This window comes from Sorex araneus, chromosome X (genome assembly GCF_027595985.1).
Source record: "Sorex araneus isolate mSorAra2 chromosome X, mSorAra2.pri, whole genome shotgun sequence".
Lineage (NCBI taxonomy): Eukaryota > Metazoa > Chordata > Mammalia > Eulipotyphla > Soricidae > Sorex > Sorex araneus.
Window position 1 is genome coordinate 224,423,343 of NC_073313.1, and position 20,669 is coordinate 224,444,011.

General features: G+C 40.5%; 1 protein-coding gene across 4 annotated transcripts in view; it reads left to right on the top strand.

Annotated features, from left to right (window-relative positions):
* The window catches only part of MYO1B (myosin IB), a 194,660-nt gene that overhangs the window by 166,782 nt on the left and 7,209 nt on the right, over positions 1–20,669 (top strand). For 2 of the 4 annotated variants that reach the window (XM_055122358.1, XM_055122357.1), the window contains exons 21-30: positions 2,292–2,360; positions 4,158–4,244; positions 4,516–4,602; positions 6,354–6,440; positions 10,011–10,085; positions 11,622–11,756; positions 14,184–14,290; positions 17,951–18,083; positions 18,419–18,571; positions 20,233–20,360. In XM_055122358.1, the coding sequence (XP_054978333.1) occupies positions 2,292–2,360; positions 4,158–4,244; positions 4,516–4,602; positions 6,354–6,440; positions 10,011–10,085; positions 11,622–11,756; positions 14,184–14,290; positions 17,951–18,083; positions 18,419–18,571; positions 20,233–20,360 (1,061 nt within the window). The remainder of the gene's footprint in view (positions 1–2,291; positions 2,361–4,157; positions 4,245–4,515; positions 4,603–6,353; positions 6,441–10,010; positions 10,086–11,621; positions 11,757–14,183; positions 14,291–17,950; positions 18,084–18,418; positions 18,572–20,232; positions 20,361–20,669) is intronic. The other 2 variants (XM_055122359.1, XM_055122360.1) reach the window with 2 other exon arrangements.

Here is a 20,669-nt window from a genome sequence, read left to right on the forward strand (position 1 = left end):
TGATAACACTTGACCCAGAAGTGTGATACTTGTGGGCCACAAGGTATACACTTGGTGGATTTCCCAGAAATCTAATTTGGCCTCACACCTCAAGTGATAGACTCTTGAGCTCTTCCCTCACTCCCCCCTTTTTAAAGATGAAAATCTTAAGGCACTGAATCATTAACTTGCCCACTAATTCACAAAGCTACTAATTGGCAGAGGTGGGACTTCAGTCCAAGACAGTTGAGTACACCTAATGCCTTCAATGGAAGGATGGATGGGTGGACAGATGAACATATGGTTGTGTGGATGGGTGGATGAATAACAAACAAAAATTTCTATCATGAATTTACTCATATTGGAAAAGACAACCTTTTAACTGTGGCTGCATCATAAAGATTTTCCAAAATATTTGGCTGTTTCCCATTGTAGCAGCAGTACTAAAATTGACTATAGTTCCTCTAGAATGCTAATGCCACATTCTAGTATAGCTCTGGGCTTGGGCAAAGGATTGGAATTTCTTTATTTCTTAAATATTTCACCTCATTACCAGAATCAATAATAAATGATGTTTACTTGACTCAGAATTGAATTTCTTTTTGGAATATTTTTCCTCACTTGATTATTGAGCATCTCTTTGAAGGAATACAGGGTCTTGCAAGACTCAAGAAATGAATTTCAGTGTTAAGAGTCATTCTCCCAAATACATTTTTATTCTGTGCTTTTACTAGAAAGTGAGTTTGGAAATAAATTAAATTTGTAGTCAGGTCTCTTAGATTATTATCTTCACGCAGCCATAGAGAGGTTTTAATGTAAGGCATGTATAATCAGTAGATAATTTATGTTGACTTATTCTCATCCTATATTTTAGCGCACTATTTTTAAGTTTTAGAAAAAATTGCTTTCTCAGGTTATAAAAGTATGATCAATAGCACAAGTGTCTAAATATGAGCCTGTTCGGTCATATTATTGATGAATTCATTTCTCTGAAGTCTGCAAAAGCTCAGAAACCATTGTCATCTAACTGACTGCATGTGGCAGTAGAACTCGGCTTCTCTGCAGATTATAATGCTGCTTTATTTTCTTTTTGTCTGAGAAAGAAGGGTCCAACAAACAACTGATTCTTTTATCACTGTTTATTTGAAACAGTTAAGCAGATCTATGTTTAGATATTTACTGAATTTATCTATCTTTCATTCTACCGATATTTTTAAAACGGTTGCACTGTGGGTTGTAAGGGATAGCAAGATGAACAAAACAATCTAATTCTTGACCTCATAGTGTTTACATCTGGTGCAGAACAATATGCATTTAAGCAAATAAATGGTGGGAACAATTGCATATTGTGCTAGGTGCTAAGAAGGAAAGAGAACTGAGAGTCAGGATGTGACTTTAGGTAGGATGACTAAGGATTCTCTTTGGAGAGGCCAACTCAACATTGGAGAGTTGAGAAGAAACAGACAAATCAAAGAACACAAGAACAGCTAGTGCTCTGCACCCTCCTTCCCAGTTTAGAGTTTTTAGAGTATCTCCATATGAAAAAGAGTCTAATTAATTCATGATGCTGAAAAGTACCAGTAATAATTGTGCACTGGAAGCAAGTCATTTCTACCAGGATGCTATTTCTTTTTCCCATCCTTGACTTGTAATCTTCTTCCAGCCCTTGAATGTAGAATAAAGTGGAATTCACATTCATTGTCTCACTAGTCAAGGACCCTATACAGGGCAGAAGCTTAATACATTGTTCTATTGATAATATTTCACATACGTTTGTTAGCTGAGTTCCCCGTTAGCAGTAGAGTTAATGCATCAAAACTTAAAGAAGCCATGCATGTTAGACGCTAGCCTTGTAAGGAATAAGGTGAGAAATGAAACCATGAAGAGGGAATGCTCACCCTAAAACACAAAAAAAGCAAGAAGAAGAAGGAAAAAAAGAGAGGACTCAAATGTAGACATAGAACTTAGCGTAGATGCAGTCAAAATGTAGTTAGTGAGTATCTGCCTGATTCACGCTCTGACTTACAGCAGCATAACAGAATACTTAGTCATGGTGGATCCTGAGTCATTTACAAATTACTTAATTTGATTTAGCATGCTTTGAGGTCTACTATGGATTAGCTATAATAATTTGAAGTTGTTTACTACTTTGGTTCCTATGCATACTGGTTCCCAGAATGCATCTAAGCAATGCAGATCCAGGGAGTTGAGTGCATTCCCTGAGCCTGTATATAATCTTTCTCAGGGCTGGTCACATCTGCATTACAGATGTGTAAATTGAACCACTAACATCTTCCCCTTTCATCCTACAGCAACAAAAGCGGTATCAGCAGATAAAGCGCTCTACTTTGCTGATTCAGTCTTACATCCGGGGCTGGAAGGTAAGTAGGAAAGAAGTGAGCCTTTTGAACTTGGGGCTTTCAGGTTCTTCAAAAGAATCAAGTCCTTACGCTTGTCCTGCAGGGAGGCCTCTTGTCTCCTGCTTACCCCGTAAACAGATGGAAAGAATAAATATTATGGACCAAGCTGGGGCTCTGGCGACCACATCTTGGCTGCTTCCTTCTAACTGGCTTTCTTTTTAAGTGCTTTGTTCTCTGAGCAGGAAGTTCTTGAAATAATACCCGTACATGATTTCAATATCCGCTTGCCTCCTGTTTGCTAGAGAGCCTCAAGTCCAGAGGGTGGTCTCACACTGTTGCCTCTGTACTCGCCAGTCTGTCAGGCCTCCGCATCCCCGTCCAGAGGTTCCTGGGGACCCATTTTTGGTCTTCCCCATAAGGAGGGAAAGATTCTGAGCTCTGACCACTCTAGCAGGGATCATGGTGGGAATCTGGTTCATGGCAAGATTTGCTTTGAAGAGGTCAGTGAAAACAGATCAGATCTAGCCTGTTGCCTACTTTTGTGTATCCTGGAGGTTGAGCATGGTTGTTTTTTGGTTTGTTTCTTGGGGGATGGGGTTGCTTTTTATCTTTTTTTATTGAGTAACTGTGAGATACAGTTACAGAGCTTTCATGTTTGAGTTTCAGTCATACAATGATTGAACACCCATCCCTCCACAAGTGCACATTTTTCACCCACCCTTCCTTCTGCCTCTAGCTTTTTATCTTTCTTTTTGGTTTTCTAAGCATTCTTTTTATTTAAAAAAAAGGCAAAGAATAATTCGTGAAATAAAAAAATACATAAAAGTGTTTTGTTGTTACATGGACACGTTCATTTATTTTCTGTCTTATCTGTGACTGATTTAACACTGCAGCAGCTGAGTTGAGAGAGGATAGAGGCCATATGATGTGCAAAGCCAAAAATATTTACCGTCTGGCCATTTTTCTGCTAGGAGATTTTGAGGAGTCGACCAGATCTAGAGAGTTTACTGTAAGGTGGTTCCCAGGCTATAGCCCATTCAGTAGGTCAGGAATCCTTTGCTTCTGTTGCCATTTCTCTAGGCCCAAAAACAACCCACGATCTTGGGATTCTACTACATCAAATGCCAGAATGCAAATCTGAGCTTGCAGAGTTAGTGAAATTGCTGCCTACAGTTTCTTCTTTGACCTTATGAAGTCCTCATCCCACTCTTCATTCAGGACTTTGGAGACAGGAATCAAAACCTGCCTCCCAACCAGGTACCCCCACAAAGTCAGCGCTCAGCTTTGGAACAGTGAACTAGTTTTATTTTAGTGGACTTTGAGCCTCCCTTCGGGATACCGACAGTTACAGTCTGTACAGCAGTGTAAAGGCCTACAAATTGATCACTGAAGATCTTCCAGTTACATGCTAAGAACTGTTTCAGATACCTGACCGACACCAGCTTGTTGTTACATTCCTTCCAGGGATAGTAATAGTGTGGGGGCCTCCCTCTCAGGCTAGATCAGCTCCCCATCACCTGTCCTGACACCAGTCTGTAGACTGGCAGTAAGAACCAAGGCAGCAGACCAGTGGTTTACTACCTCTCTATACCTACTGACCACCAGCAGCAGTTTGTGGACCTATGGTAACCACTGGGGTAGGTGTCTCCAACTAGCCCCTTCTTAAAGTCAGTCTGGGGCTAAGAAGTTACTTCCCCCTTTGCTTTCTTTATACTGTTGAGTTTTCACTTGCAAAAGGCCATGAAAACTACTTTCTCAGTCACTGTGAATTCATCTGGAGGCTAACTTTCCATTTTTCTGGGCAATTCTGTGCCATAGGCTCGAAAAATCCTGCGGGAACTGAAGCATCAAAAGCGTTGTAAGGAAGCCGCCACCACCATTGCAGCTTACTGGCATGGTACCCAGGTAGGCCAGAGACTCCAAAGAAAGGCCGCAGTTTGGGAGTAACAAGGGAAACAGCAAATCCTCATCTGGGGCCAGAAAATGTTTCACTGGCTTAAGCTACTGAGCACGCATTTGCCATTCGCTCTTTCCAACATTTGGTGTGGGTGGTGGCACACGCTTTCGAGTTTACCGTATGGTGGTGACTGGTGTCTATCTTCTTTCTCCATTGGGAATCAGCAGTAACCTTTCTTGCCTTACACTTTTCTGTCACTCCTTTTCAACTGCATCACAGGCGCGAAGGGAACTGAGCCGGCTGAAGGAGGAGGCTAGGAATAAACATGCTATTGCAGTTATTTGGGCTTACTGGCTTGGATCTAAGGTACTTGAAATGCACATCCCACCCTCCACCCTGGAATCTGCAATAATTAGTCCATTTCGCTAGCATTTCAGGGGATGAATATCTACAATTAACAGTGGCTCACACTGGTGCATGCAGTAAGCCTGGAAATGTTAGTGTCGGTAGTGCATGGAACGGTCTTAAACATGTATAGGCAAAGAAAGACTAATTGCTTACTAACGAGACCATAGTAGAATTGCTCTTGATTGAAAGTCGTAAGTAACATGCATGTTTCATTTCTTTCTTGTTTTTTTTCTCTACATGTATTTGTGGTTTCCTAAAGGTGTGTGTTGGGGAAGTGGGTGTGGAGGGCATGTTGGGAACTATTAAGAACAGGGTTACAGTTGCTCTTTTACAATGTGCTGACAATATAAATGTCTTTAACGCATGCCTTACAAAATATTAATCCCTGAATGAAATTGTTTTTTAGGCAGCTATTGATTATGATGAGAAAAATGTTACATGGAAAAGAACACTTTTTTTTGTCTTCTGTGATTTAACAGAAAGCTCTGTTCATACAAAACTAGCTATAATTGCCACTGAAGAATCCCAGGAATCTCAGCATCAGCTGTTTGTTTTCAGAAACAAAGGCCTCCTGAAATACTCACACTAATCCCCAGGCAGAGTTGTGGGCTCTGTGAACATTTCACATTCCCCAAGGGATGAGATTTTTAGATGTTTGGGGGACTTAGAAAATCAAAGGTCATCGCTGCCAAAATATGTGTATTCTCATCAGAAATACAAATAATCTAGTCTTCTGCTATCAGGACTACCTTGTTGACATTTTAGGAGCATCTTGTGAGGGAAAAAAATGAGACAAAGGCAACATTTGTGTGCAGAATACCTTCATTTGAGGAAAAAATGGAGCCAGTTGTTCCTTGGTGCTTTCCTATGAAAACCTGTGAACAGCAAATCAGTTCTTTAGCAAACTAAGGAATATGTATCTGCAGAGGCAGGAATCAGACATGGTTATTCCTGGGATTTCCCACTGGGTGAGCTCATTTCCCAGTCTCAGTGCCGCCAAGAAGAGAAAAATCAATGCCTGTCTATTAAAATAGCATGCCTCAGAATAACGTCTCCCAAGACTGGCTTTTACCACGTGTGCCACTTTTTTGCCTTGCTTCAGTCAATTTGCCACTCGTATAATTTGGGGACCTAACCTAGCCATGTATTTTTTGCACAGGCTAATGCTAATTTTCTAACTGTAGCAAGTTTTGAGTTTGGTTTTATTGTTGGAACTTCAGAGAAAACACCTTTATCCCTTCCAAATTTCTAAATGGCTGTGTGCAAACTGACTTTTGCCCTGTGTCCAATTGAAAGCAAGCCCTTAGGAATGTGCGGGCACGTTAGGGCCTTGTGTTGGCACAAAGGGAATGAGGTGCCAAACGCATGTCTCATTCTAAGGCAAGGGAGTAGAAGTGTAGTAGAATTACCATCCTACTGAGGTGCATAGAGGTGGAGGGAGGGGAAAATAGAAGTGAAGGGGCAAAAGAGCGATGACCGCATCCCCACGGAGCTAACCCTCCTGAAACAATCTCCGCAGAGCAAAATACAAGGGATCGCACCAATCTGACCCTGGACTTTGGGTGTTTAATGATTTATGCACTATTTCGCTATCATTCTGATGCACTATTCAAAAATTGACTCTTCTGGATGGTGGGGGTGTCTTTTTCTGGTCATTTGTGCTGTCTGCGTTGGGCTGTCTCTTTTATTTACTATCTAAAACATTCTAGGCTCGAAGGGAATTGAAACGCTTGAAGGAGGAGGCTAGGCGTAAGCATGCAGTTGCTGTCATTTGGGCTTACTGGCTTGGACTGAAGGTACTTCTTCAACCCCTTCTCTCTGTCCAGGGTGAACTTGATGAAGCCTAGCATCTACTAACCCCTAGAAAATGATTGATTTTGCTTGCTAATGATCTGCAGAGTCTTTCCCAATGTCATCTTGCCTAATTTTATTCCTTTTTCAGAACAAACCTACACACTGGTATTTCCCGATTTTACCATGCTATTTATTTTAATAATAGGTTGAAAGTAATAGCGATGAAGCCTAATTCCATTCAAGGCACTTTGTTATCTGATTCCTATTTTGTGTTCATGATGCTAAAGTTTTTTTTCTTTTTTCTTTTTAATTCATGAGTCAGTCAGTTCATTGGTTCGAGCTTAAACACAGACTCATCATCTGCAGTTACCATCCCAGGCAGGGGTGACAAATGTTTGTTTCCACTTTTCCACGTGTTTAGCTCCACCTGGAACAGAGCTTCCCTCAGTCATTCTAATTATTTAGCATAGAAGTCAAAGGGTTTTGCATCCACACGTGTCCATGTTCAGCCAGATTAAAGAGATCTTTAGGGGGAAGTGCAGGATGAGTAGCAGCTTGGTGCTGATTTCTAATTGAGGTAAGAATGCACGTTAGGAAATTATAAGACCCGGGACAACCCTGAGAAGAGGCTTTAGGCAATTACAGGATTTTTTTGTCTTCCTAATCATCAATGACTAATCAGCGTAGAGATCCACCCTTAGTGGCTTTTGAGCAATAATCAGACCCCCTTTGACATCATTTATTTTTTCCCTTGGTTTCCCAACTGGTTTGCAGGGGATCCTTAGGCAAGTGTTGGCAGTTCTTGGCAAAGCGGGCCAGACTATTTAGTTACGCGGGCCCACAGATGCTGTGCTGCTGCCCAGCCCCTCTGTCCAGGGGGCTCCCTAGACCAGCCTGGGAATACTGAGGGTCTCCAGGGTCACCACTAGTGGTGCTGTACCTGGTGCCAGGGAGAAAACTGACGTCAGTGCATGCAGCGTGTGTGCATTGATTCCTGTGCTATCTCTAGGCCCTCTTTATTATATTCAGTCTAACACCATAACAAATGCATTTTCTGAATATTTGAATATGATCCCAGAAACCGTTAACTGTGAATCTGAATAGCATTTGTGATATCTGTAAGCTTTTCTTTGAAGAATCTCATTTTTTTCTTGAAAGTTTAGCTTTTTTTTTTTTTTAGTAATTACACCTTTTTTTATTATGAGGAATAGTCAGGTAATTTTTGAATTAAAAATTAGATTGAAGGGGGCTGGAGTGATAGCACAGCGGGTAGGGCGTTTGCCTTGCACGCGGCCAACCCGGGTTCGAATCCCAGCATCCCATATGGTCCCCCGAGCACCGCCAGGAGTAATTCCTGAGTGCATGAGCCAGGAGTGACCCCTGTGCATCGCTGGGTGTGACCCAAAAAAAAAAAAAATTAGATTGAAGATGAATTTAAGATGCTCTATTTCAGGATTTCTGAACAAGTTCTCTGACTTTATTTTAAAGACAAAACTAGAGATTTTTATTTCCCATTTTATTCATTTGTTCTAGTTTGCATTCTAGTTTTCATAAAAGGCAGAAATCCAGCAATGCATCAGGAGTTTTGCTTTCTATAATTACCTCTACTAGGCATATCATGTTTATTTTCATTTTTCTGGGTTTAACTGCATATTTTCACATTAGTGGTGTGTGCTAGCAACCTATAAACAAAATTTGTTCTGTATCATAAACCAGTGTTAAATAATTTTAATTTTAAAAGATTAGTATATAAGGAGATGTTACTTTAGCAGAAGTTAACTGGGTTTATTTTAGACAGAGTTTTTTAATTTCTGTCAAAACAAATACTTTACTGTTTCACTATCATTATTATGAAATAGCATAAAAATTTCTTTGAAGTCCAAGAACATAGTGATTTTAGAACACAGTGCTTTTATGCACTTTTTATAAAGGGAATTTTATTGGGATGAGCAGTAGCTTTGTCCTTTAAATATAATTTGCTGCTGCTTCTGGAAATGATTATAAAGTTAAGTGAAACCTTTAGAACTCCCTGTGCCCATTCAGATGTCAGAATGTTGCCAAGACTTTACTATCTGTAACTTTGCTTGGGAGAAGCATTTGATAGATACCATTGTGTGTGTGTGTCCATTCTAACCTTTTAGGTTTGAAATTCAAAAATGATTGTGAAAATCTAACAAAACTATAACTACAATTTAAAAAGGTCATCAGTATCCTATGAACTGTATCAAAAGAGAAATCCCTATTTTAGTGTATGGAATAACTGTTAAATTAATAATTCACAGCCATAGGGAATTTCTATGTCACTTGGATGCCTCGAGGGCCAATTCAGTCACATGCACAGATGAAAAGTAGATGAGCAGCCCTAGGGCTTTGCGCAGTTGCACCCTGCACAGCTACTCTGCTCTACCCAGGCCTTTCCATATGGACACAGGACCACTAACCACTGGATTCCAGAAAAGAAACATTTTTGCTTTGGTTTTTTTTGCAGACCACAGTCAGTGGTGGCTCAGGTTCTGTCCTTGGGTCACTCCTAGCAGTGCTCAAAGGACAGTCTGCAGTGCCTAGAATAGAACCAGGGTTGGCCATGTCCAAGGCCTTACTGCTGTACTGTCCCTCTGCCCAATCCTAGAAAAATGTAATAGAAACCTGTATCAGAATCCTATGAATTTTTAATTGAAAAATATGAATATAAAACATCGATTCGGTTAGTGTTCATTTATCATATGAACTTAACTTGATTAGTAGGTTGCTAGCTTACAGCCTGTAATATTAAAATATTTTCAGCATATCCAATTAAACTCAGAAAACAGAGGACAAAATAAAGGCACATAATGGTGATGTCTGAAATATTTAAATAGGTCTATATTCCACTGAAATGAGCTCTCATTTATAGCTAGATGATAATACTTTTTTTCTTGATTTTACTCAGCAAACCCCTCAGTTATTTTGCTTCTTGGACATTAGTGTATAAAGTGAATGCAACAGTGTAGCATGAGGGAGAATAGTAATAATCAAACTGATAATATGGTGCCCTAAGTGCTCTGTTAGAACTGAGCAGAAGGATTGGTGGAAGTAAGGATAGGAAAAAATAATGTAATTGAATGAAAGAGGAGGTAGTTCAGAAGTCTTTTCAGTTCTTTATTTTGGACACATTCACCTCTTTATATGCAATTCTGAGGTCTTATCTTCCTGCCCCAAGCTTTAGGACACTGATGTAGTTATCTAGACATTTTTTTATCTTTTTAAGAATAACCTAAAAGAAAAATTACTTCATATAATTCTCCTTGATGTATATCCTGTGATGAATCTGAAGCTGTGCCTGTAGAAAGCTTCTCATTAAATCATCTCGTTCTTTCAAAACTAGTTAGGAGGATTTAAAACATACTCTTATTATCATTTGGTTTCTCAGTTTCTTTTTTCTCTGACTTAAAATCCAGTGTCTGAAAATTCCTTGTTATTTTACTGCATCAAGAAAAGCACTTAGAAATGTACTTGTCCTGCCCGTTTTCCTTTATCCTCTTTACGGGCATATAATGGCTAAACACTAACTGTTATATTCCTGCTTTTTAAAGGTACGCAGAGAGTATCGGAAATTCTTCAGAGCCAATGCTGGAAAGAAAATTTATGAATTCACCCTTCAGAGAATTGTAAGTTTATGATATATAGATATGTATACAGACATATACATATATACACATATGTATATGTATATATATATATATATATATTAGTATTTTGGAGTTAACTTGTTATAGCACCAGTTCAAAATTATTTTTACTTCTGTCATAACAGTTAAATCATAACTGCTAATTGTCATCTTTTTTTAATCCCTCAAATTTGATAAAATTGTTTAAGCTATTAATGCTATAAGAATCCCAAGAACCGCAAGTGTCTTGGTTTTGCCTGCTATAATGGAGTTTCTACAGAGAACATGGCTAAGACAATAAGCCTTGTTTCTCACAATGTCCCCGTGAGGGCCTTTTCCTGTTTCCCTCATGTGATAATAGAGCACAAGAGAAGTAGTTGCTCTTTTAATTCTCATTATCAGGACCCTCATCCCTTCATATGCGCTCTAGCCTCCTGACCTCATCTAAACCTAATTACCTCCCAAAGACCCATTTCTTGACACCAGGCCAGTGAATGGTAAGGCTTCAAGATAGACCTTTGGGGTAAATTACCAGGGTCTTAGCCTGCTAAACTGCCATGCAGTCTGCAGGGCAAGATTGGCAAACTAGTAGCTAGAGTGTTGAGGGACAGAAGACTGTCACCCCACAGGGTGGAGTCTCAAATTCACCTGTGTCTTTCAGAGCTATATATGTGGCAGTGAGGAATACAAACCTTGCTTTCACGCATATCAACAGCACAGCAGGTAGGGCGTTTGCCTTGCACTCGGTCGACCCATGTTCGATTCCTCCACTCCTCTTGGAGAGGCCAGCAAGCTACCAAGAGTATCTCGCCCGCACAACAGAGCCTGGCAAGCTACCCGTGGCGTATTCGATATGCCAAAAACAGTAACGATAAGTCTCACAATGGTGACTTCCTGGTGCCCACTCAAGCAAATCAATGAACAGTGGGATGACAGCGATACAGTGAATGTGTCACTTGAGAGCAGGTTACTTCACTTCCGTGTGCCTCATTTTGTCGTTTATAAGATAGGAATACTAGCACTCACCTCATGGCGTTCTTATAAAGATGGAGTGAAACATAAAGCTCTTAGCTTACCCTTGTGAAGTACTCCAGAGCCAATAAAACTTTATGCAGTGAGGGAAATGTATTGTCTGCCTTGTGCATTACAGTAAGTAATTCACTGGTGGTGAGTGAGCTCTTGAAATGTAATTCATCTGAGAAACACGGATTTTTAATTTGTTTGACTCTTTAGTATTTAAATCTATAGTATTTAAATCTAGATCACCACATGTGTCTGACATGTGTCTGACTACTAAATTAGTGTGGCTCTCTCATGTTGGCTGGTATTAGTATTAATATTAGTAATACTATGGAGTTTAGATTTCTCCAGTACTACCCAGAGTAGTGGTAGCGTGTAACTCTAAGGAGTCACAGAAGATTTTTGGACTAAAATTGTCAAAATGCCACAAAAGACTGATCTGCATATGTGATGTACATTCAATAATGTCTTGTCTTGGATAATTTACTCATTTAGGATTATGTCATTCCCAACACAGGTGCGAAAATATTTCTTGGAAATGAAAAACAAAATGCCTTCCTTATCTCCAATAGACAAGAATTGGCCACCGAGACCTTATCTGTTCTTAGATTCTACTCACAAGGAGCTGAAAAGGATTTTCCACTTGTGGAGGGTAAAAACAATGTCTTGTTGGTTTTCTCCTCCACACCCCCCACCCCGCCCCGCTGCTAGATTCCTTATTGTGCATTTTTGAAGGTTTGAGTAGTGCTGCACAAAAGCAGATTTTTGCCACCACCTTCCCCTGGGCTGCAAGAGAAGCCTGCGTCCGAGTCATCTGAGGACTCTAGTTTGAACCTTGCCCCAAATCCTACAGCTGCGGGAGTCTCCTCCCAGACACAGCTGGGAAATGGGGCACGTGGCTCTACATTCTCCCCTTTCGGATTCCAGTGGCTTTCAAGGAGCCTGGGGGAGTTAGCATCTTCTTTTTCATTATCATCTTAAGGAGCACTACAGGAGAGAGAAATAATAAAGTTTAAGCAGCTTCAGATAATGTAAGATCCTGCAGATTGTATGAGCCGACTTTCTCACATTTATTAAACATCCACATGTACATGTGAACACACACACTTTGATGAACTGGGGCGGGGTGGATGGGGGATCTTTAAGGTGGATGCCAGAGATAGCTCAAAGCCTTGCATATGTCAAGCCTGAGTTCAGTCTCTGCTACCTCATGGCCCTCCAGGCAATTGAGTTTATCTCCGGTGTCCCCCAAGCACTTCTGGGTGTGGCTCTTGAGGCCCCAGCACCACTAGGCTGAACTCTGCACTCTTAGGCAAGCATTACCTGCTTAATATTTGTTAAGAATGGCCCCCAGGACCCTGAGCATGACTGGAGAAGCTCCTTTAAACGTAAGATGCTTTAAAGTGCCTCCAAAAGACATTTAAAAGAATAAATTTTCCTCTACCTGAAATAAAGGGGAAGTTACAATCTGTTTGCTGCTACCTTACATTGTGACTCATATGACTCCCCCTTTCTCCATCCCTTCCCTGTGTTGATGCTGTTGTAATGTCCAGGGTTCACTCACTTGGTTGCTGTACTTGCCGGGGGCACATACTTGTGGCACCAACAATCAGAATGGTAGTATCTGCCCTACTCTGTGATGTGTCATAATGTTGGAGGTTGAACTTGTGGCCTCATATGTGTCAGGAAAGCACTGTACTATCAAGAGACATCCCTCTGCCCATCATTTTGTTTTATAAGAGAAAATGCAGTCTTTTTCTATTATCTGGTATGAGCCATATGGTAGCTATATAGACATCAACTTTATTTCAGTAACTCAGTTGCTATATAGCTTGCTAAATATTCACCAGATTTAGATATCATAAAATTAGACTGAAACATTTGTTTCTAATCAGTGGATGATTCATGGATCTGTCCTCTAAACCTCTTTTCCACCCACCACTGTAACTTGTTCCTTACCAGAGTCATATAGAACTATAGCGAGTGGGTGACGTTATCACTGATTTAAAGTATTAGCACTACCGGTAGAACTGAATTCTGTACTCTTAGTCATTTTGTGGAGATTCATCAACAGTTTTAATGTACATTTCCCCTTTTGAAGTCTGCCATAGAAACAGTTATTAGTTGTGCTGCGTTCAGGACTGGGGGTAAGAAGCCTGCTCTGAGAACATCATCTAGCTCCTGCATCTCACTCTTGACCCTCTTGAGTCGAGTCAGTAGTAGGGACTTGGCAGGGGGTGCCTGGCACTGTAAGTGCTGGCAGCAGTGCCAATACTGCTATATGCAATTGCGTGGCTGACTCTCACCATCCCTGAGAATATATGAGTGACCCTGGCCCTGTTGCCACCTATCTGACTTCTTAGGGTGTGGTCCCAGAACTGGGTCTGTACAGGGCCAGTTCTCAGGACCTCTGTCAAATGGAGCAGTGTCGTGCAGAGTCTTAAGTTGGCATCTTTGTGGTTCAACATCACTCGACTAGATTGAATAGATCACTCTCCACATATGTCAGTGAAAAATACAGTGGAATAGAGACTCAGGAAGCGCACCTGCAGAAAGGCTCGGGGTGGTTTTGTGAATCTCTGGCATCTGCCAACCATCCGCATCCATGTGTGCAGGTGTGCTGGGGTTGGCCATGTGGTGGTGTTTTGCACTGGGAGTCAGCAGGAGTGGGACTGCCCCGGTCCTGTGGGGTAGGGACTGACCTCATGGAGAAAACAGCTCTCCCACTGGGGCTTGTGCCTGCAGGGTCCTGGTGTGTTTTAAGGAAGCATCCCAAGTTTTGCAATGCAAATAGGTCTTATAACATTCTCTAAGGCCTCATCATCTTAAAAATAAATATAAACACAAAGGAAAGGTTGGGAATGGAGTTTAGTGGCCGAGCACATGTAAGAAACCCTGAGTTCAGTCTCTGGCACCTAAAAATAAATAAAGCCCATAAAGCCAAAATTCTTCTGACTTTTTCATGGAACATTTTATGCACATTCACTCTTACTCTTATTACTGTTAAATTAGCTTAGCATGCTTAAGAATGAGTAATGATTTGCTTATATGAATTATCTTTTCTTTTCGTATCTCACAGTGTAAAAAATACAGAGACCAGTTTACAGACCAGCGGAAACTTATTTATGAGGAGAAGCTAGAGGCCAGTGAACTCTTCAAAGACAAGAAGGCATTATACCCATCAAGGTAATATGGGTTCCTTTTGTGCATAAAAATTGGTGTTGTAATAGCTTCTCAAATACATTTGTGGGACTTTTCTATTCATTTGATTTTAATAATACATGAGATTTTTAATTTTGGAAATTATGATCAACTGGATATGAATTTACATGAAGACATTCAATTAATTGCTTCCTTAGCATACTTTAGTCTCATTTTATTGATTTTGCATGTGTTTAACTCCTTGGGCATGAGTTCAAATAGTTCACTAAATACTTACAAATCACCATTTAAAATAAAAAGTGTGTAGACACTTAAGAATACTGCACAGTGTAAATCATTGTTAATTTTCAAAGACTGGCCTGATTTCTTTTGGCTGTAAAGTATAATCACCACTCCAACTTCCTTCATTTAACAGGCCAAGTCAGGGTCTCATTTGTAAGAAAAATAAAAATGGGGGGAGCCAGGGGAGCACTTTTGAAGTGCTATTTCCACTATAGACTGCCCTTGCTCTTGGTCTGCTGACTTCAGTGACCTGTGGGGTAAGTTCCGTGCCTAACTGTAGACATCAAGTACCCTGATACAACTTGCCAAGAGATGTCCTTTGGAAAAATTGCCTGTTTGTTAAATGTTTCAAGTTCATTTCCTCCCAAAAAACCATCTCCCCTTTTCATCAGATGTTTATGAGTTTAGACTATACTGTTTGGGGCTAAATCTAGCATCCTTTTAATGGCCTTGAAATAAAAGCGTATTATGTGCTTGGTATATTCACATGGCATGCATATGCTAGGTTTATATGCTCTTGCCTTTATAAATGTTTGTACAGGTAAAACATTTCCCTTTTAAATGTAAAATGAATATAAGGCACAAGCATAAGTTTCCCAACTCGTTTGGTTAAATATTTAACTGACATATCATATCCTTGGTCAGCGTCTCTGGCTGTTGAGAGAAATGTTCTTCCTCCCTAAGTTAGATATAGTGTCTAATTCCAAGCTGTTCCAATTGCAAGCTCAATAAAACATATTTACACACGGAGTCTGCTGGACTTGCTCTCTTTGGCAGTAGTTTTATTCCACCTTTTCTTTATGAATAACCCTAATGAATATTTCATAGAGGTGATTTTTTTTTTAGGAACTGGAGGGAGAAAAACACTTTGGGGAAGAGGCGGTTCCAAGCAGTGCTCTGGGGCCCCTGCCTGTCCTGACACCCAGGCTGCTTGGTGTTGTGCCTGGGCCCAAGGATGAGGTGCAGCTTGCACCTTGCAGTGCTGGGGGTTACCTGGATCCACCCAGTAGTGCTTGGAACCCCTCGAGGGCCCCCCTAGGTGCAGGAGGGCAGACACTGCTGGGGATGAAACCCAAGTAAACCTCATGCAAGCAAGGCATGAGCCCCAACCTAGCTACTTGTTTCTGGCCATGAAAAACACAGTTTTCAAGAAATAAATTCAGTCTCTTAGCCCAATAAATTCAGTCTCTTAGCCCCCCCCCTTTTTTTTAATTGAATCTCTGTGAGATAGACCCTTAGAAAGCTGTTCGTGATTGGATTTCAATCATAGAGTATTCCCATACCCATCCCTCCACCAGTGTCCCCAGGTTCTCTCCCATCACCCCCCCACCCCATGCCTGCCTCTATGGTAGATGCTCTAGCTCACACTCTCCTCCCCCCCCACCTCTCTGTCAGGCTCTCTGGATCACGCTCACACTCACACTCACTCTCTCACTCCCTCTCACTCTCCCTCTTCCTCCCTCCCTCCCCCCTTTTTGGGTATTGGGTATTATGGTTTATAATATTGATACTGAAAGATTATCAAGAATATTTCTTACCTACTTTTAACCCTCAGATCTTGTCCAGCATGATCATTCCCAGCTATTATTGTCTTACTGGTCTCTCCTCTATCTTACCTACCCTCATTTCACACACACTTTTGGTTAGTTCCAGACATTGACCAGTCCTCCTAATCCCTGTATGTGTGTGTGTGTGTGTACACGTGTGTGTGTACATATACACACATCACTGTATAACTGGTGTCCCTATTTTCATCGATTTGCTCGAGCGGGCACCAGTAACCTCTCCATTCTGAGACTTGCTACTGTTTTTGGCATATAGAATACACCATGGGTGACTTGCCAGCCTCTGCTGTGTGGACAAAATACTCTGGGTAGCTTGCTGGGCTTTCCGAGAAAGGAGGAGGAATCAAACTTAGGTCAGCCGCATGCAAGGCAAATGCCCTATGTGCTGTGCTATCACTCCAGCCCATATAGGTAGGTAGATAGATAGATAGATAGATAGATAGATAGATAGATAGATAGATAGATAGATAGATGTATATATGCATATATGTATATATATGTGACAAATGAACTCTTTCTGTCTCTGTCTCTCTACTCTGATTCATTTCACTCAGCATGTTACACTCCATGTCCATCCATTTATAGGCAAATTTTATGACTTCATTTTTCCTGATATCTGCGTAGTATTCCATTGTGTAGATGTGCCATAGTTTCTTTATCCATTCGTCTGTTCTCGGGCAGTCAGGTTGTTTCCAGATTCTGGCTATGGTGAATAGTTCTTAGCCGTTTTTAAAGGCTTAATCACAAGCACATTTGAATATGAACAAAAAGAAATGTTCACTCTAATCCAAGCCTTCTTGGGGTCTTTTTTTAATAAGTTTTCAGAGATGGTGCCCACCTACTCTCCTGCAGTGAGAGGTGGAATAATTTTCCTCCCACACTGCGCCGGCAAGCGCATATGGGTGTTGGCCTTTTATATCCTCTGAGCTCTGAAACACTACCTACATGCTTTTTTTTTTCTTACCCGTTTCCACCCTTCACATGAGCATTTAAAGGCTGTATTTGCAAATTGCCAGAACTTCATAACTGAAAACAAAGCTGCAGATTTTTATTCTTACCACCTTTGAAGCAATTGCTATGGCAGGGTCAGGGTGCAGGTGTTTAGGTAATGGGCATCTCAGTGCAGTGTTCGTAGATGGAGGAAGTGGTCCAGTACTGAGGACACTGCCCTATTTCTAAACGTTTTCCTTGACCACTTCTGCCATGTAGCGCTGTATTCTTGGAGAAGAGACTTGATTCTTTATTCACATGTTGCCTATTTTACAGTATGAGTTATGTGATGGTGTTAAGGACTTTATAGTTTTTTCCTAAAGTAGTTGCTCTAGATCCAGTGTTTTTCCAGATGGCCTATTGATTTTCTCACTCCCTGCAAGAAACTGAAAAATCTGTAGCAAGTGATTGTAATGATCTGTGCCCTTTTTGTTTTTCAACTACCACATAATGTTTAAAGGCTTTAATAAAATCCTTTCATGGGCATCTTTAATTCTGTATTAGTAGATTAAAAGAGAAGGCCTTTTCTTTCATATGAGGCCATTCACTTGGGTCTGGCTGTTCTTGTGAATGATTTTTATTGTGATTGTTCCATATGATAAGGCTTTATCAAAGTTCTGCCTACCAAATGCTATGACCACATCAAAAATATATTTAAAATAGGTTTTAAGCTTCATTTCCAACTTCAGTTTAAGACTCATGCAAGTATAATGCATAAAATAGATCAAACAAATGCACTTTTTGTGAAGTGGTCAGGCACTCTTCAAAATCAACAGGCTTATCCACCTCTTTCCAATAGTGTCTCCATTTGACACCCTGACTAATGTGAAGGAATTCTTTCCTTTAGTGTTGGACAGCCATTTCAAGGGGCTTACCTGGAAATCAACAAGAATCCCAAGTATAAGAAACTCAAAGATGCCATTGAAGAAAAGATTATCATTGCTGAAATTGTGAACAAAATTAACCGTGCTAATGGAAAGGTAAAAGTGCTCATAGTTCTTAGTCAGAAAAGTTTATCTGTTGGGATGGTTAGCTTTGGCTTCCTGAATGATGAAATACTAATTTCCTATTCTTTATAGTTACTCTACGGGGAACTATTTTCCTTTACCTTAATGCTTAGGGATTTTACTTTGCCTTTGACATTTTTATAAACTAAAATGCACTGTTTGTGGATTTTGTTATATTCTCAGTAGGCCTGTGGAGAGATTAGAATAAGTTATGTGTTTCTGTAACTAACCACCGCTGTAAAATTTACTCTCCTTAGGGGGTATTTTTGAATCACTGGTTTTACATCTCTTTTTAAATTTTGTCTTAGAGTACATCCCGGATTTTCCTTCTAACAAACAATAATCTCCTCCTTGCTGATCAAAAGTCCGGTCAGATCAAGTCAGAGGTTCCTCTGGTGGACGTGACCAAAGTATCAATGAGCTCACAAAATGATGGTTTCTTCGCCATCCATCTCAAAGAGGTAAACATGTCACTACTCACAGAAGGCATATTACATTTGTCTTGTCTTACCTTTGATTAGAAATATTGTATATCTGATTCTTCCTTTTACCTGAATTTATTTATCCTTTCTGAGTTGCAACATTTTGACCGTGTTCAACCTTCTGTAAATCTCCGGCATGTTTTTCCAGTAAATGAGTAAGGCTTATAACTTATTGACTTCTTCACTTGAGTTCCTTCATAGTTAGTGTTTTGTTTGGGGGCCACACCCGGTGATGGTCAGGTCAGGGCTTATTCTGGTTCTGTGTTCAGGGTTCACTCCTGGCAGGGCTCGGAGGACCATATGGAGACTCATACCCAGGTCAGGACCTCCAAGCAAATGCCTACCCACCGTACTATCACTCTGGCTGCCACTTGAGTTTTGAGTTCACTAAATACAGCTTTCATTTGCACCCACCACGGTGTGCTTTATTTTAAGTCTAATAACACTCAGATACTCAGACTTTTTTGAATTATGCTTCCTCCTACTCTTTCTTCTGTATACCGGCTTTGTAAATGTCTTTATCTTTAATTTGGGTGGTTTTTATTTTTTGAATGCAATTGTACTAAAATAACTGCTTAATAACTTTCACCTAAAGGTTTATTGATGTTCTGAGTTAAACCAGGACCCTCCTCTGACCTGAGTCTTTAAGAGCATAGACTCTCGAGTTGATCTCACTGACTTCACAGTGGTTATGGGCCAAGTCATTTAACCTCATATGCCTACCTTATTTTTCTCTTTCGAAACAGGGATGACAATAATACCCACATCACAGCATTATAGTAAGAATCAAATGAACACTATACAATAGAATAAACACTAGAAAAGAAAATACTTAACCTAGAATCTGTGAAAATATAGTCTTAAATAAACAAATATTAGCAGATACCAATTATTTTTAGGGACATACATCTAAATAATACATCTAAATAATTGTGCATTTCCCCTGGCTGGATATAACCTTAGAATAATTCCATAAGTTTAATTTAGCCTCTTCTCCCCACAGGTAAAGGGGCCATCTCTGATTTTATCATAGTGATTCTCCTGGTGTTGACTGACCTTTAAAGGAGCTCCCATGCCCGGACCCACCCTCCAGTTCCATCCCATCAGTTTTCTGGGCAGGGCCATCGGTGTCCTGTGTTTGAAAACTCCCAGATGTGTTCTTTGTGCAATAACATTGAGAGCCACTGCCCTAGGGTCTTTGTTGCGAGTGTTACTGTCATGCTTACTTTTTAACAAATGAATCACTGTGAACTCTTTAAACAGCTCTTTCAGACTGAGTTATAGGGTAGGTCCGTGCTTCTTGAACCAGACTGTAAATAAACCAACCAGGGACCTCATTGTGGATTAGCCCTGCGGTAGGATTGAGGTTCTGCTTTTCTAACAAGCTCCCAAGCGATGCAGATGTGCTTCTGGTCCATCGAGCAGCCTGTGGGGAGCTGGGGGTTAGGTAACCTTACTCAAGTGTTCTGACCAAGATGAAAGAAAATACTGCTTTTGTCTTTACTGTTTATGCAGGGGTGTTGGATGCCAGACCTATCTTGCTTTTAAAATGCTATAAATTTTCCTTAAATAAAAACCCTGTATTTACTTCCCAAGATGCCTTTAATTATCATGGTCTGATTCTCTGTGTGTTCTTTCAGGGCTCTGAAGCCGCTAGTAAGGGAGACTTCCTCTTCAGCAGTGATCACCTGATCGAAATGGCCACCAAGCTGTATCGGACAACTCTCAGCCAAACCAAACAGAAGCTCAATATTGAAATTTCTGATGAGTATGTTCCTCGGTTGTTCACATATGTATTTTCGGTGTTGTTACTTTGATTGTGCATTCTGACTTCACTTATACAACATCTGCTTTCTAAGGACCAAGTATGTGTTTGGTATTTGTTCTAGGTGGTAGTCGGGCAATGACTCGCAGTGACTGGGTCTCCCACTAGTGTACCTGAGATCCTAGCTGAAGAGCCTGATTTGCACAAATGAAAGCAGAGACGAAGTGCCATTGACTGCTGACACATATTTGTGGCTTAAAAGAAAACTTTAGAGTGGGTGACAGGGTATATTTTAGGTCAGGAAGCCTCTCA